This window comes from Leptodactylus fuscus, chromosome 2 (assembly GCF_031893055.1).
Source record: "Leptodactylus fuscus isolate aLepFus1 chromosome 2, aLepFus1.hap2, whole genome shotgun sequence".
NCBI lineage: Eukaryota > Metazoa > Chordata > Amphibia > Anura > Leptodactylidae > Leptodactylus > Leptodactylus fuscus.
The window spans coordinates 198,515,724-198,531,611 of NC_134266.1; the positions used below are offsets into that span (position 1 = coordinate 198,515,724).

Sequence of the window (15,888 nt, forward strand, 5' to 3'; positions counted from 1 at the left end):
AGGTTCCGGACCAAAAAACCCCATATGAACTTACCCTTAGGATCCCTTCACACAGAGTATCTGCTCGCTGATTCTGAACGTGTAACATGTTCCGAGTCAGCGGCGTTAAAACAGATCCCATTGCTTTCTATGGGAGCCGGCATACGTACGCTCCCCATAGAAATGAATAAGCTGCTTTTTCCCCTATTGCTTTCAATGTGATACGCACGTATCACATTGAAAGCAATAGGGAAAAAAGCAGCCTGTTACCCTCCAATAAAGATCATCCATTTTTGACCAGAGAGTGCCGTCAACACTCAATATTTTTTTCTTCCTTGTGACTCCCGGATTCCTATTGGCTAACCGGTAGATGTAAGGCGTGCTGCTCCCTCCACCTGCTTTGTCTGCCCGGTGTGGCAAAAACTCTACACGTTGGTTGTGAACGTTCTTGTCACAACCCAAACAGGTGAGAGGCCATTTGATTTATGAACTACCTCTTTTTTATATACCAAACTGTCACCAAAAATTGCTACACTATCATTGGTCTGCTCAGTGTAACCTTGTGTTTTTTTCGATAGAAAGCAATGGGATCTGTTTTAACGCCGCTGATTCGGAACATGTTAGAACCCGTTCACATGGAGTAAACGCGCGTGTATTTTGGCAAAATAAACGTGTAAAAATATGACATTTTTACACGTGTATTTTGACGGGTTTTTTTTAAACGTGTAAAAAAAATGTAATTGAAGTCAATGGAAGTCTTATTTTTACACGTGTATTTTGCCAAAATACACGTGCGTTTACTCCGTGTGAATGGGCCCGTACACGCTCAGAATCAGCGAGCGTACACTCCGTGTGAAGGGGGCCCTTACAAAGATGGACCAGATATGTTATTCACGATAATTGAAATGTGAAAATCTAAACAATTGTGTAAATAAGTTCTTGTAGAAACCTAAGTAATTTGGGAAAGTGAATCTTCTTATATAAAAAAGGTTGGTATTTAGACATGTGTAAATGGGTTGTGGACATTCCAGTAACTATGACCTGGCTTCACAAGCTGCTATTAAAGTACATGGTCAGTATACAGAGTCTATGTCAGGCTATGTACTATGTATTCAGTCCCATCTAGAATAATGCTGCGAGTGTGAGGCAGCCCTCGGCTATTCCAGACTAAACTCTACGCAGCCTTCAGAACACTATGCGGTGTATTAGGGCGTATTTGTGCGGGTTGCTAGTCCTCTCAGGCAGGTGTCCATGGCCTTAGCTTTGCCTACATGTAGCATTGTGGTATTATTTCTATATTTCCTACATGTAGCAGGCAGACTCCGGGTACAGCCAACCCCGCCAGTTCACACCCCTATGCGCGCTCTGGCAGGGAGCAGTGGCCGCCTCAGTCGCAGCCATCTCGTGAGGGAACGCGCATCACCGCCGCCATCTTAACAGACGGAACAACAATAATAAATAGTCCCGAGGCTGGGAACAAGCGCCACAGACAGAACACGGCACCCGAACGTGTTGCTCGCTGCCTCAGACGCTTTCTAACGCTCGTGGCCGTGGTGAGCGGCCTGAGTCTGGTTGTCTAATGAGTGCCGGGGGAGGGCTGCGCTGTGACGGGGAGCTGAGCTACAACATTGCGGTCCCGGGCTAATGCGAGCAGGAGACGACAACATACAACTACCAATCTTTTGAAAATCCAAAGCGACCCAGGTACCGTATACTGTAGACGTCACGTGGTGTGCTTAGCGGCTGTCGGGGGGGGGGGGGGGGGGCTGTATGTGTTTGGATCACGTGACACGCCCCCCGCTGCCAGGGTCTGCTGCGAAGTATAGCAAGGTGTTTGTAGAGCCTTAGTGGGTCATGTGACCTTTCTGTGGCCCTGGTAGTTCTTGGCCACCATCTTCTGCTTAGGCCAGTACTTGCCCTACCTCAACAGCTGGCAACTTCTTTCACGTCCTATATTTTGTGCTCCCACATACTAGGTCAGTCATTGATGTAGAATATGTGTATCAATATGCCATATAACTACGAGATAGAAACTTGTGAGGATTTCCTATACATTTTCAGTTCTGTTACATATTTCCTAGTTGTTCCCTTTTTCCTGTGTCATTGCATTAGATGGCAGAATATCCGTCCTAGTCCCGTGTAATAATACTGACTCATATTCTCTGAGATTCTGATGAGTCCTGTTTATGTTTGTGCTTACAGTCTGGATCCATGTGCACACCCAGCGCTGTCACCTGCCTGCCGATCACACCTGTTAGTGTGATAAGAATAAGATAAGACTTACATGTGGACTCTCTAGATACCATGACACACCAGTGCTTGTATGAAAGGGCCTATGGAAAGTAATCCTACGTGAATCCGCACTTACTTAGAGGGGTTTGGCCGGAAAGAATATTTATGGATATAGGATAAATATCTGGTCAGTGAGGGGGCTGACTGCTGAGCCCCTACTGATCCTGAATGGGGGTGTTTTACCAGCCTGACTGTAGGCCTGTCCCTGGCTACATGGGCCACATCCTTGCTCCCATGCACTTTGACGTACAAAGTTCAGCAGCTGCTCTGTGTACTGCAGCGCTATCCCATTGAAGTCTATAGAGCAGTGCTATGTGAGCAGTGTGGCCCCCGGCATGTAAACATTACAAGGACCTGTGCAGGGACAGAAGATCTATGGGGATTCCTACTGTGAGACCCAACAGATCTGATATTGATAGGCCACCTATATTAGAAAGTGGATAACTCCTTTAAGACAGGTGTATGAAATGCAAATGTCATCCCCCCCAGGCCCCCCACCCCCGTCCCACACACACACCAGAATGTTTCTTCATGAGATTGTTCTGATCCTGGATAGATATTTGGGTCCCCATGACTTGGTTAATGGTTAGTAAAAGTCTGACTAAGGGTCAGTTTACACGTGAACTGCCCGCGCGGGTTTTGACACGGAGAGAGATGCGGTGAGCCGCGTCTCTCTCTTGTCAAAACCCGCCTGCCGCGACCATCGCGGTCGCGGCTTTCCCCTCCGCTGTTGGCTCAAATGAATGAGCCGACATAGGAGGGAGCTGCCAGGGGCGGAAGCCGCACGGCTGAGTCCGCGCGGCTTCCACCTGAAGAAAGGGCAGGTCGTTTCTTTTCTCCGCTAGCGGCAGCCCGCCGCTAGCGGGAAAAAAAAGCCCGGTGGTCTACATAGACCACCATTGTAAAGGGGCGGATTTTGAAGCGAAATCCGCTGTCAAAATCCGCCCCTTTGTTCACGTGTGAACTAGCCCTAAACCTTGATCTATGGCATACGGCTAAGACACGTTCTTGTGGATTGAAATATTCGTTTAATCATTTACTGATGTTGTTGACATGTTGTTTGACTTCCTTGTGGTGGTGTCAGATATGTTTTCAACTTGATGACTTACATGGATTGTGCCATCAGGGACACTTATCCTCTAGCCATAGAATGGGGCATGTGTTACATTGCTGGGGGGGTCCAACCCCTGGGTCCCCCAGCCATCAGAAGAACAGTTCCCCTTTGTTCTCCCTGTGAAGGAATCGCCCATGTTAATGTGTGACCAACGCTTCATTTACTCCATTGCAGCCCCATAGCATGGCCAATACTCAGCGAATGCTTTGAGTACAGGGTAGTTCAGGAGCTCAGAGTGTGATAAATCACTAAGTCCCAAACAAAAAATAAATGCAACAGCCCAAATCCGTAGTAAAAAGGTAACAAAAGGTTAAGTACAAATCCACTCACTTGATCCTGTTGCTGGTATGACGTAGGTTAATGGATGCAATGCGATCGGTGCTCGGAGATCTCTCCCGGCAGAGACAGGAACAAATTAATGAAAAGTAGCAAAGTCCAGCACGAACGATCAGCCATCCATGTATCATAAAACGTAGCTTTTATTTTACATATAAAAGACTGCAGCTCAACACGCATCCATATGCCATGAGTAAGGGGGCAACCCCGAAACATGTAGGCTCTTGTAACCCCTACTGCTGCACATGAAGTTTTTTTATATGTAAAATAAAAGCTACGTTTTATGATACATGGATGGCTGATCGTTCGTGCTGGACTTTGCTACTTTTCATTAATGTGATAAATCACTATAGTGCTTTGAGTTCAGTTCGGACCGAGAAATCCGGCTGTCATATGGACCGTGAATTTCAGGCTGAAGACTTCTGCATGGGTCCTCAAACCATTGAAGGAGTTGTCTCATTACAAGACACAGCTCCAATAAATGTACAGTACCTACGTGTCCATCATATAACTAAGACAGATTTTTATCTACTGATAGAAAAACGCAAATCATTTTAGAAAACCAAAAGCAATTAATACATTAAGTTTTTGGATGTATAATAAATAATCTATGAATCCAGCAGACACTTGTGAAATTCCTATAATATAGTTGATTATTTATATGCAGTCAAGAAATATATTAGTATGTTCACTGGGTGTGAACTAGATATTAAATGACTTCCTGTTTTGCACTATAATTATTACTAGATAAATAGTTGGGCGCAAGTGTTTTTTCCATGTGTCACGTGGAGAGTAATGCTATGTGCTTACAGCAGTGCAGGTAGTATGTCTACAGCTGGCCATTCATGTAAAATAATGATCAGCCAAAGTATTGTTCCTATGAACAATCCCTTTAACAACATTCCAGATGACACCAGAGAGTTAATACCTCCAAATGTTTGGATGAAGTTGCAGCTCATATGACGAAAGAGAAGTTCTCCTGTAGGAGTTTTCCCATGCAAGAAACGGGATTACATGTCCACATGTACAAGAGTCAATAACTCTTCAAATGATTGGCTTCTAGGTCTTAAAGGGGACTTGTCATCTAGTTTGGGTCCCCCTAACCCAGGAGCATGACTTGCTCCTGGGGTTTAGGATCCCTAGACTGATGGCCCCAGTCCTATTAATAGCTTTGTTCATATTTTAATGTCTAGTATTTAGTATTACCTGACTACAATTGTACGCGGAGATGCACTGGGAAATGTCGGGGGTGAGCCCAGACTCATTTCTGTTGGATTAAAACTTCAAAAATCTGAACGGAGCCAGGGACAGGACTGAGGTTACTATGCTTGGAGCGCTAAGGCTGGGTTCACACTGGATTCCGTTTGGGGATTCCATCCCCAAAACCACTTGAAAAATTGCAGAGAAAAGTTCTGCAAGCATGACTTCTGGAGGATGCACCTGGCGCCAGGATTGTCAAGACTGGAGTGGGGAAAAAAAAAGTGAAAAGAGAAAAAAATGTTAGGTTCAGTCATAATAGAGTTGTCTCAGTACCAGAATTCTGAGTTTGATACCAAAACAATACTTTGGTATAGAACCAGCCCTTCAATTGAAATTGTAATTGCAATATTTTTATTTACACCATTTGGCGATGGCTATAAACATATAAACCTTTTATTTAAAGGGGTTATCCAGAAATTTGACAACTCACATAGGAGACCGGGCATTAGAGAGAAAAAAAATCATACAGGCGCTCTGGTGTCTATCAGCAGTCCATTAGGGTGTACACAGTGAAATTGGTGGTGAAAGTCCTCCACCACTTGTGGTCCTGTGTTGGCTGCAAAGGCCTTGGTGACATGACATATGTCGCTGGGATCTTTCCTGCAGCCTTAGGTAGTCAGGGGTAACATGTGCGGCCCAGGTCTTCTGGAGGTAACTACGGTATATAACGTGCCCAAATGGACACCAAAGTGCTGGAGACATCAGTGTGATTAATTTTTTTTGTGTTTCACCATACCTAGTCTCCTCTGTGAGTTGTCAAATTCTTGAACAACCCCTTTAAAATGTGAATTGGAAATCACTTTAAGATAAGAATTTTGGAAATCGCAGCATGTCAGTTATACCTACAGAAATTCTGGCAGTTTCCCATAGATAATAGAAGCAGAAAGTCCACAGAGGAAAACTCTACAAACTTTCTGCAAAAAGCTCTACATTAAAAACCACAATGCTGTTTTGCCGCAGTTTTTACTGCTTCACGTTTTCGTTGCGGCCCAGTATATGGGTCTTACCCTAAAAATGGTTTTATTGAAATATCTTTTACTTTTTATTTAACCCCTTAAGGACCAGGCCATTTTTTGGTTTCGCATTTTCGTTTTTCCCTCCTCACATTTCAAGAGCCATAACTTTTTCATTTTTCAGTTCACAGAGTCACATGATGGCTTATTGTTTGCGGGACAAATTGTACTTTGTAATGGCATCATTCAATATGCTGTGCAATGTACTGGGAAGCTGGAAAAAAATTCAGAATGAGGTGCAATTGGAGAAAAAATGCATTTGCGCCATTTTCTTATGGGTTTAATTTTTACAGCGTTCACTGTTTGGTACAAATGACATGTTACCTGTGTTCTACGTGTCAGTACGAACGCGGTGATACCAAATTTATATAGTATTTGAAATGTTTTGATACTTTTAAAAAAATGATAAACTTTGCAAAATAGAAAAAAAAATTTGTGTCATCATGTTCTAACACCTGTAACTTTTTCATATTTCCATGTATGGAGCTGGTTGTGGTGTCTTTTTATGCGGGACAAGATGACGTTTCTATTGATACCATTTGGGGAAAGATCTGATGGTTTGATCACTTTTTATAAAAATTTTTATAGGAGGCAAAGTGTTGAAAAAAACGCTTTTTGGCTGTTTTTACTTTTTTTGCCGCTACGCCGTTCGCAGTACGGGATAAATGTTTTAATATTCTAATAGTTCGGGCATTTTGGAGCGCGGGGATACCTAATATGTTTATGTTTAATGTTCTTTAATTACTTTTATAGCTAATCTAGGGAAAGGGGGGTGATTTGAACTTTTATATTTTTTTTATTTTTTTAATACTTTTAAAAACTTTTTTTTTTCTTCTGTTACATTTATGATCAGACCCCTTAGGTACCTTGAAACCTAGGGGGTCTGATCGCCCATACTATTCACTGCAATACTACAGTATTGCAGTGAATAGCAAAATCGCAGCACTTCTATTAGACGATGCCTCTGGCCTCTGGCATCGTCTAATAGATCTTGTGCAGAGACAAGCCTGGAAGCCTTCAATAGGCTTCCGGCTGTCATAGCAACCGATCACCGCCCTCATGTGACGTTCAGGAGGGCGGCGATCGGCGAAACATGGCGGCGCCCATGCCGCCGGCGCCGTTTACACACTGCGGTCACGTTTGACCGCAGTGTGTAAAGGGTTAACAGCAGCGATCGGCTCGGGCACCGACCGCTGCTGTTATTGGCAGGTCCTGGCTGTATTATACAGCCAGCATCTGCCGTGTATGGAGCGAGCTCAGCGTGTGAGCTCGCTCCATACATCCCCATGCGACCCATGACGTACAGTTACGTCAAGGGTCGCTAAGGGGTTAATAACCTACAATGTGCTGGCATATAGAGCTATATCTCTTTATACCTGTAAGGGCTCGTTCACATCTGCGCCCAGTCTCCGCTCATGCAGGTTCCTGCACAAAACAGAGGCAGGAGACGGAAACCTGCAGGACTCTTTCATACCCATTCCTTTGAATGGGATTGAAAGATGTCCAGCCGTGAGCGGCGGTGAGCGTTTTATGCTCTCCGCCGCGAAACTGTTTTTTTAAAACCGGACACAGAGTCGGACATGCAGTACTCTGTATCCGGTTTTAAAAAAAACGGTTTCGCGGTGGAGAGCATAAAATGCTCACCGGCGCACACGGCCGGACCCGGTCTGACAGCTTTCCATCTTCTGCATGCAGAAGACAGAAAGCTCAGAACGGACTCCGGGCGCTAGTGTGAACCTAGCGTAAATTACAGCTGAGGTTTTTAGTTCCATCAAAAATCCTCCCATTTACAATTAAATTGTAGCTCAGCTGGAAGGGTTTTTATCTCTCATATAGAGGGTTCTAGATTTGAGACCCACAACAAAGTTAATAAAAAAAAAAAAAAAAAAAAGAAGCAGAATCAAGGTTAAATAGATGGAGAAAGAGGTCCAGGAGTCTTTACTCAACCAGAGGGAGTTCATGCAGATGAGGCGGTAGGACTTTGGGTCTTTGTTCATGTGTTTTTCAAGTCCTATACAGAAACTTAGGAAGTACTTTTTATATTTCATATTTTTTTACTATAATGTAATGTCTGGCCTAAAAAAAAATGTAAAATTGGCATAAAAAAATACCACAATTTTTCAACTAAATGATGTAGTGTATGTAACCAGACTGATGCCCATTTCACATCTTTGCTTGGGTTTCCATTCAGGGTGTCCACTTAGGGACACCCCCCCCCCCCCCCCCGAACCGAAAGCTAATCTGCATAATAAAAGCATTTACCTCTGGAAACCCGCGGACCCCATAGACTATAATGGGGTCTGTGTGGTTTCCGCTCTGTTTCCACACGAAAAATGCGGAGAGTATAGTGCTACTTGCAGGACTTTTCTCTCTGCATTTTTCATACGGAGAGGGAAATGGAATGACCCAAACACAGATGTGAACTGGACCCAAGTCTATTTTCTCATCTGTGCTGTTGGTTGTTCTTTCACAGATTCTGTCAAACAATTTTGGACAGAAGAGTCTTTTCATGTGGCAAAACGGCAGACACCTTAACGTATACCCGACAGACCCAATAATAGTCAGGGGGATCTGTCAGCCTTCGCTGGTCTCCTTTCATTTAGAAAATCTGTGTTTAGTGTCCTTCCTGTTGTGTTAGTTTTTTTCCTACGACAGAACAGAAAACCAGAATGAACGTTGAGGATGTGAATGCAGCCTTATGCAGGTCAGGGTGCCAGTGTTTTATCTTTATAATAATAGGCATATTCCTATTTATACCACACAGCGGGACACAAAAGCCTGATGGTTTTATAAGGTTATTTACCCATTCATATCTATTGCAGTCTCATTATGCATTCCATTATGAAGCGTGTTACAAATGGGTCGTGTTACAAAAGTAACATCTGCTCTGGAGACGCAGGCTATAGCGCCTTGTTTTATGTATGGTATAATTAGCCCTCCGGCTTTGCTCGACTCTATCATTTTTAACTAATGTCATTGTTCATAGTAAAACAGAAGGTTATTTGAGGTAAAGGGGCTGTCCTTATCTAGCCTTCCTATAGGTGAAGGAACAGCCGTATATGCCTACAGGGAAGAAACATATTTTCTTCTCAGTCAATAGCTCTTCAACTGAGTGTCTTCTAGTTGTCAATGGAAGAGCAGCAATGGCAGGAAGAGGCCGTGGAGATGGGTATTGTCTTCCATTTTCTTTCTGATATTGTATTTTTGCCTGATAAGGAGTTCTGGCTTCTTTTGGCTCCATTCTGTAATATATGATGGCTTTTGGGAATACTAGTGTTGGCAGACAGCTATTCTTCCCGACTCCCCCCATACACATGCACACTCAGTTCAGCATGCTATGCATATATTTGGAATGAAGGGAGCAATAAGCTGCTGCCAGACACCTCTGATGGAGACTTCTCTCCGGTGGGGAGAGAGGATCAGGAATGATATATATGATACTAATATAATTCAGCAGGATCAGTCCCTTCCCCTGACATCATTTGTTGGGGGAGAATCACAAGGTCTCATACAAATAATTTTCGTGGTCCAGGTGAAATTGGCAGATTGGGACAATTTTCTCTTCTGTATATGAAGCCTATTATAATAACTTTTGTAGGATAGCAGCATTTTTAGCTTGCATATATTATCATGTATTCTTTGCACAATTTGTAGTTATACTTGCCCCTGAATCTGTTGTATGTGAGCGCATATTCTCTTTCACACTGAATGTTTCTAATGTCTCATTGCAGGATGAAAAGAGGAAGAATGGCCAGTGACACCAACATTGGTTTGTCAGTCGGAGAGTTAGGGGAATTGTCAAAAAAGTCAAAAGACACAGTCAAAAGTACAGAAGACGAAGCAACAAAGCCACCCAAGGATCACGACTGGGGTAATCTACTTCCTGACATAATTCTGCAGATTTTTCAGTATTTGCCTCTTTTGGATCGTGCACATGCCTCACAAGTGTGCAGAAACTGGAATCATGTCTTTCACATGCCTGACCTGTGGAGATGCTTTGAGTTTGAGCTGAATCAGCCGGCTACATCTTATCTAAAGGCAACCCATCCTGACCTGATCAAACAGATCATCAAGAGGCACTCCAACCACCTACAGTATGTCAGCTTCAAGGTAACAGACATCTCGTATATTGACCAGTAAATAATGGCTGTCAGTTGTTTACTCTCCCGTTTTTAAAGATTTATTCTGCTGTGATTGACAGAACTCCCCTCAGAAATGGCAGCCAATATAATGATTGTCACCGGCTTGAGGTTATAGGCAGCAGGGTTTTACTAGAATTCCTGGCGATGGCAATGCAGGATTAATATATAATAAAACACTGCCTGCATTGGTTGTAATAAATCTTCAGAATAAGAGTAGTGGGCTTTCTTTTCATGCCTAAAACTTTTGCACATTACTGTATTTCTATACACAGCCCTGTATGTGGTATATATCGGGTGCGTATCATCATCCTAATTGAGTTCATGAATGCACTCTTATGGCCAGAGGCATAACTTGAAGCTCCTCGACCCTAATGCAAAATCTGTAAATGTCCCTTCCTACCCTGCGCCATTTGGAATAGTGTTATACTTTATATAGTAGATGGACCTTTGGGGCCACCTCAGGGCTCCAGAGCAGATTAGCGACTTCTACCGCTGCAGCTCCTATAGCTACGCCTCTGCTTATGCCCTTTCGCACGGCTTAATTTGGGACAAGAAATCTGATCTGTATGTCAGTCACATTTGTCAAGCTGACCTGCAGGTCCCGTGGACTGAACTTGTAGCATCATAGTGACTTATGGCACTGTAAGCTTCAGAATTACCCTGGATCTACTGTGCTGCACTGACCTTATGCTGTGCCTGCCCGACTGTAGAGCCATGGTAACTCTGAAGCCTAGAGAATCCTAAATCACTAGGAGCTGCTGTAGGTCTGGGAAATGTGATCGACAAATAGACCATAGATCCATCAGCTCTAGGATCTGTCAGTCATACTAATCCTCCAACTACTAGTCCAATGAGATTACCTATGCAGAAGTCATGCAAAATGACTTTGTAATCACTGCTACCAGAGGTAAGAATAAAGTATTTCATGCATATTAAATTAAAAAATACCCTTTTCTGTTGAAAGTGTACCTTTAATGTGGCTCGCATTATTAGCCCATGTAACATGCATGTTTTGGAATGACAGGTCCTACTTGCATTAAGACAAGTGACCTGTTTGGCTTGTTGCATTTTTACCATTCGTTGTGCCCTTATATCTGCTTGTAATAAGGCAACTGTTTCACTTCTAGGTCCCCATGGTCCATTTTGCTGCTACGCATGTGTGAACAGCCGTGAGTATTAACATAGGGATCAGTGATCCCTATGCTTGCAGCAAAATGACCTATGAGTATGCAATGAACGTTATATGTGAAATCATTAAGCTGTCTTATCTGGAAACGTAATGAAATAGATGACCAGCTCTATGTTGATCCTCAAAAACTGTAGGTGGCAAAGTTGTCAGAAACACACTTTTGTAATGAAAAAATAGCCTTTTAGTTTGGAAACGCACAACCGCAACTATTGCCGCTAATTGCCGCCTAATGGCACATGGTTTACAAATACTATTGAATAGGCACAAAAGCAGTGGATGTATGCAGACCAAATGGAACACCTTCTCCCTAACGCACATTTTGGAAACTGCACCAATATTCTACATGGTGCAGTTTTCATAGTGATAGCCATGCACATGCTACATGTGTCCATACCGTAGTATTAGATAAATGTACACTCACATTAGAGCTCATTATTTGCAAAGATACTGTAACAACAGCACATTAAAAAAAAGTTAGTACTACATTGCTCTAGCTACTCAAAAGTTTTAAATGACAATTTTTGTTTTATAGTTTTGTGTTTGGATTTGTTTTATGATTTACTCTTTTTTTCCTTTCTCTTCAGGTTGATAGCAGTAAGGAATCGGCAGAAGCTGCATGTGATATTCTTTCACAACTCGTAAATTGCTCTTTGAAAACACTTGGACTTATTTCTACAGCTCGACCAAGCTTTATGGATTTACCAAAGGTAAAGGGTTTGATATTTTGTAGGGTATGTTCACACGGCGGAAACCTTTTCCGCCGTGTGACTTCACCGCGCGGCTAGCCGCAACAGGATGCCGTGCAGTGCATCGGCATCCTGCTCATCATTAGGCCCGAATGAATGGGCCTAATCAGGAGGGAGTCTCAAGCCGCGGCTGACTCAGCCGTGAAATCCGTGGGAAGATAGGGCATGTCGCTTCTTTTTCCTGCTATCTGAAAAAATTCGCTAGTAGGGAAAAAAGCGAGGTACTCCCTTTGAAATGAACGTGAGTTGTTTTTACAGGTGGATTTTGAGGCGGATTCCGCCTCAAAATCCGCCTGCAAAAAACTCAGTGTGAACATACCCTTAGACCTGCAGACTTAACTGTCGTATGGTAAGTAGCTCTTCCATCACTTAATGTATACAATCCATAACATGTAAAGTTAATTTCTTTACCATTAATGTGTTACATGTTGCAGAATTATCGGACACTAAAATCCAGTCTTTATACATGACTAGATTGTTTCTGCAGTGCGTATATACACTCACCGGCCACTTTATTAGGTACACCTGTCCAACTGCTCGTTAACACTTAATTTCTAATCAGCCAATCACATGGCGGCAACTCAGTGCATTTAGGCATGTAGACATGGTCAAGACAATCTCCTGCAGTTCAAACCGAGCATCAGTATGGGGAAGAAAGGTGATTTGAGTGCCTTTGAACGTGGCATGGTTGTTGGTGCCAGAAGGGCTGGTCTGAGTATTTCAGAAACTGCTGATCTACTGGGATTTTCACGCACAACCATCTCTAGGGTTTACAGAGAATGGTCCGAAAAAGAAAAAACATCCAGTGAGCGGCAGTTCTGTGGGCGGAAATGCGTTGTTGATGCCAAAGGTCAGAGGAGAATGGCCAAACTGGTTCGAGCTGATAGAAAGGCAACAGTGACTCAAATAGCCACCCGTTACAACCAAGGTAGCCAGAAGAGAATCTCTGAACGCACAGTACGTCGAACTTTGAGGCAGATGGGCTACAGCAGCAGAAGACCACACCGGGTGCCACTCCTTTCAGCTAAGAACAGGAAACTGAGGCTACAATTTACACAAGCTCATCGAAATTGGACATTTCTGCTGCGACATTCGGATGGTAGGGTCAGAATTTGGCGTCAACAACATGAAAGCATGGATCCATCCTGCCTTGTATCAACGGTTCAGGCTGGTGGTGGTGGTGTCATGGTGTGGGGAATATTTTCTTGGCACTCTTTGGGCCCCTTGGTACCAATTGAGCATCGTTGCAACGCCAAAGCCTACCTGAGTATTGTTGCTGACCATGTCCATCCCTTTATGACCACAATGTACCCAACATCTGATGGCTACTTTCAGCAGGATAATGCGCCATGTCATAAAGCTGGAATCATCTCAGACTGGTTTCTTGAACATGACAATGAGTTCACTGTACTCCAATGGCCTCCACAGTCACCAGATCTCAATCCAATAGAGCATCTTTGGGATGTGGTGGAACAGGAGATTCGCATCATGGATGTGCAACTGTGTGATGCCATCATGTCAATATGGACCAAAATCTCTGAGGAATGCTTCCAGCACCTTGTTGAATCTATGCCACAAAGAATTGAGGCAGTTCTGAAGGCAAAAGGGGGTCCAACCCGTTACTAGCATGGTGTACCTAATAAAGTGGCCGGTGAGTGTAGATGTTTGATGCTCCATTCAGATGTACTGAGCAACTTCAGAAATCTCAGCATATGTGAACACACCACAGATTTAAGCTGCCCATGAGGCGGCCATACTCATTACATTATAAGGCATGATTTCACTGAAGAGAAATAACCCTTCTTTGTTTTTTATCTTGTAGTCACACTTTATATCTGCACTCACTGTTGTGTTTGTCAACTCAAAGTCACTCTCGTCACTTAAAATTGATGACACGCCTGTTGATGATCCATCTCTAAAAGTGCTGGTGGCCAACAATAGTGACACCTTGAAGCTTCTGAAAATGAGCAGTTGTCCACATGTTTCTCCTGCAGGTAAAACCCTTTATTATCTCCTTCTAAGTAGATTTCACAATGTGCATTCATTTCTATTATCTACATAAGAGTCAGAAAGGGCTTTTTGTCTCTAGAGATCACAGGGCCCTGAACTGCTAAACGGTGTGAAAGGTCCTAGAAGAGCTTTTTATGACAACAGACCCCTGGGGAGTTTTACTCAGATGCAGTTAAAAAGTAGAACGATATTTTTTATGTACATCATACAAGTAACATTCTAATTACAAATTATTTTAAATTTTGACACTGACCTCCACGTCTGCCTGAAGGTCAGGTGACCACAGTGCAGCATTTACAGTGGCGATCATGTGCTCTTTCCTCCAGGTAGGTAGGTTAGGGTAGGTTCACACTGCCTTTTACTAGTGTTCGTTGATCTCATTCGCCATAGGATAAGAGCAAAAGCCATTAAGTGACTGATTCAGACTGAGCACCCTTCGACTGGGTGCCTTCTGCTTTCCTCCCTATGTAGAAAACATTTTTGACTTTTGTGATGGAAGGAAACATGACGGAAGAAAGCTTTGTGTTTTTTTACATTACATTCAGTGTGAATGGATGCAAACCGAAGGGTCTCTGTTTTTGTACCCTTCACGCCACTACTGTTAATGTCCATTACTGTGCAGGGAACATGTACAGCTGACTGTGTGCAGGGAGAGGAGAACATTATTTTATTACTCTCCTGTTCCTGACACGTCAGATAACCCCAGGGGAGGGGGACCATGAACTATCACACCCTCATTATCAATCAGAAAGAATACTTGCCACCCAACCCAGTGACTGCAGCACGTACAGTCGTTTTACATGAAATAAGCACAAGTGGGTTTTTTTCCTTGTTCATGAAAAAACACACAATTGGTACCACCACATAACAAAAATAAAATAAAATTGGCATGTTATTTATTTTACATGAAAATGCCATAAATCTTGAAATTAAGTGCCAGAAGTTTTCTGATCATCTCAGTTCTCAAACCAAAAAGTAATAAAAACTGATCAAAGCCATTTTAATGTGATGGTTAGTGGGTTATGTGTAAATACCTTTTTTCCCTCAGTAACTTACAATATATAAACATTTTGTTTCAGGTATTTTGTGCGTAGCAGATCAGTGTCATGGTCTGCGGGAACTGGCTTTGAATTATTATTTACTGAGCGACGAGCTGCTCTTGGCATTGTCCTCTGAAAAACATGTGCGATTGGAGCATCTGCGTATTGATGTTGTCAGCGAGAACCCCGGACAAACACACTTCCATACCATTCAGAAAAGCAGCTGGGATGCTTTGATAAAGCATTCTCCTAAGGTCAATCTAGTCATGTACTTCTTCCTTTATGAAGAGGAGTTTGATCCCTTTTTCCGCTACGAAACACCGGTCACACATCTGTACTTTGGGAGATCCGTAAGCAAGGAAGTGCTTGGCCGTGTTGGCATGACATGCCCTCGGCTAGTGGAGTTGGTTGTTTGTGCTAATGGACTTCGACCTCTTGATGAAGAACTGATTCGTATTGCAGAGCGATGCAAGAGTCTGACGGCCATTGGACTTGGGGAATGTGAGGTCTCTTGCTCTGCCTTTGTAGAGTTTGTAAAGATGTGTGGTGGTCGCCTGTCCCAGCTTTCTATCATGGAGGAAGTTTTAATTCCTGATCAGAAGTATAACTTGGAGCAAATTCATTGGGAAGTTTCAAAGCATCTTGGCAGAGTCTGGTTTCCAGACATGATGCCAACGTGGTAGGATCTGAAGCAGTGGTTATATGGAAGAGCACCTTAAATCTTCAGTACGATTGCATGACAAGCTAATAAACTAATCTGCAGTTTC

General features: G+C 43.1%; 1 protein-coding gene across 1 annotated transcript; it reads left to right on the forward strand.

Moving 5' to 3' along the window:
- The first annotated feature begins 1,370 nt into the window (after nucleotides 1–1,370).
- Nucleotides 1,371–15,888, forward strand: FBXL3 (F-box and leucine rich repeat protein 3). The gene is made up of 5 exons (XM_075265387.1): nucleotides 1,371–1,683; nucleotides 9,726–10,104; nucleotides 11,910–12,032; nucleotides 13,894–14,065; nucleotides 15,161–15,888. Exons 2-5 carry the CDS (start codon nucleotides 9,727–9,729, stop codon nucleotides 15,802–15,804), a joined length of 1,317 nt encoding a protein of 438 aa, XP_075121488.1. The 5' UTR covers nucleotides 1,371–1,683; nucleotide 9,726; the 3' UTR covers nucleotides 15,805–15,888.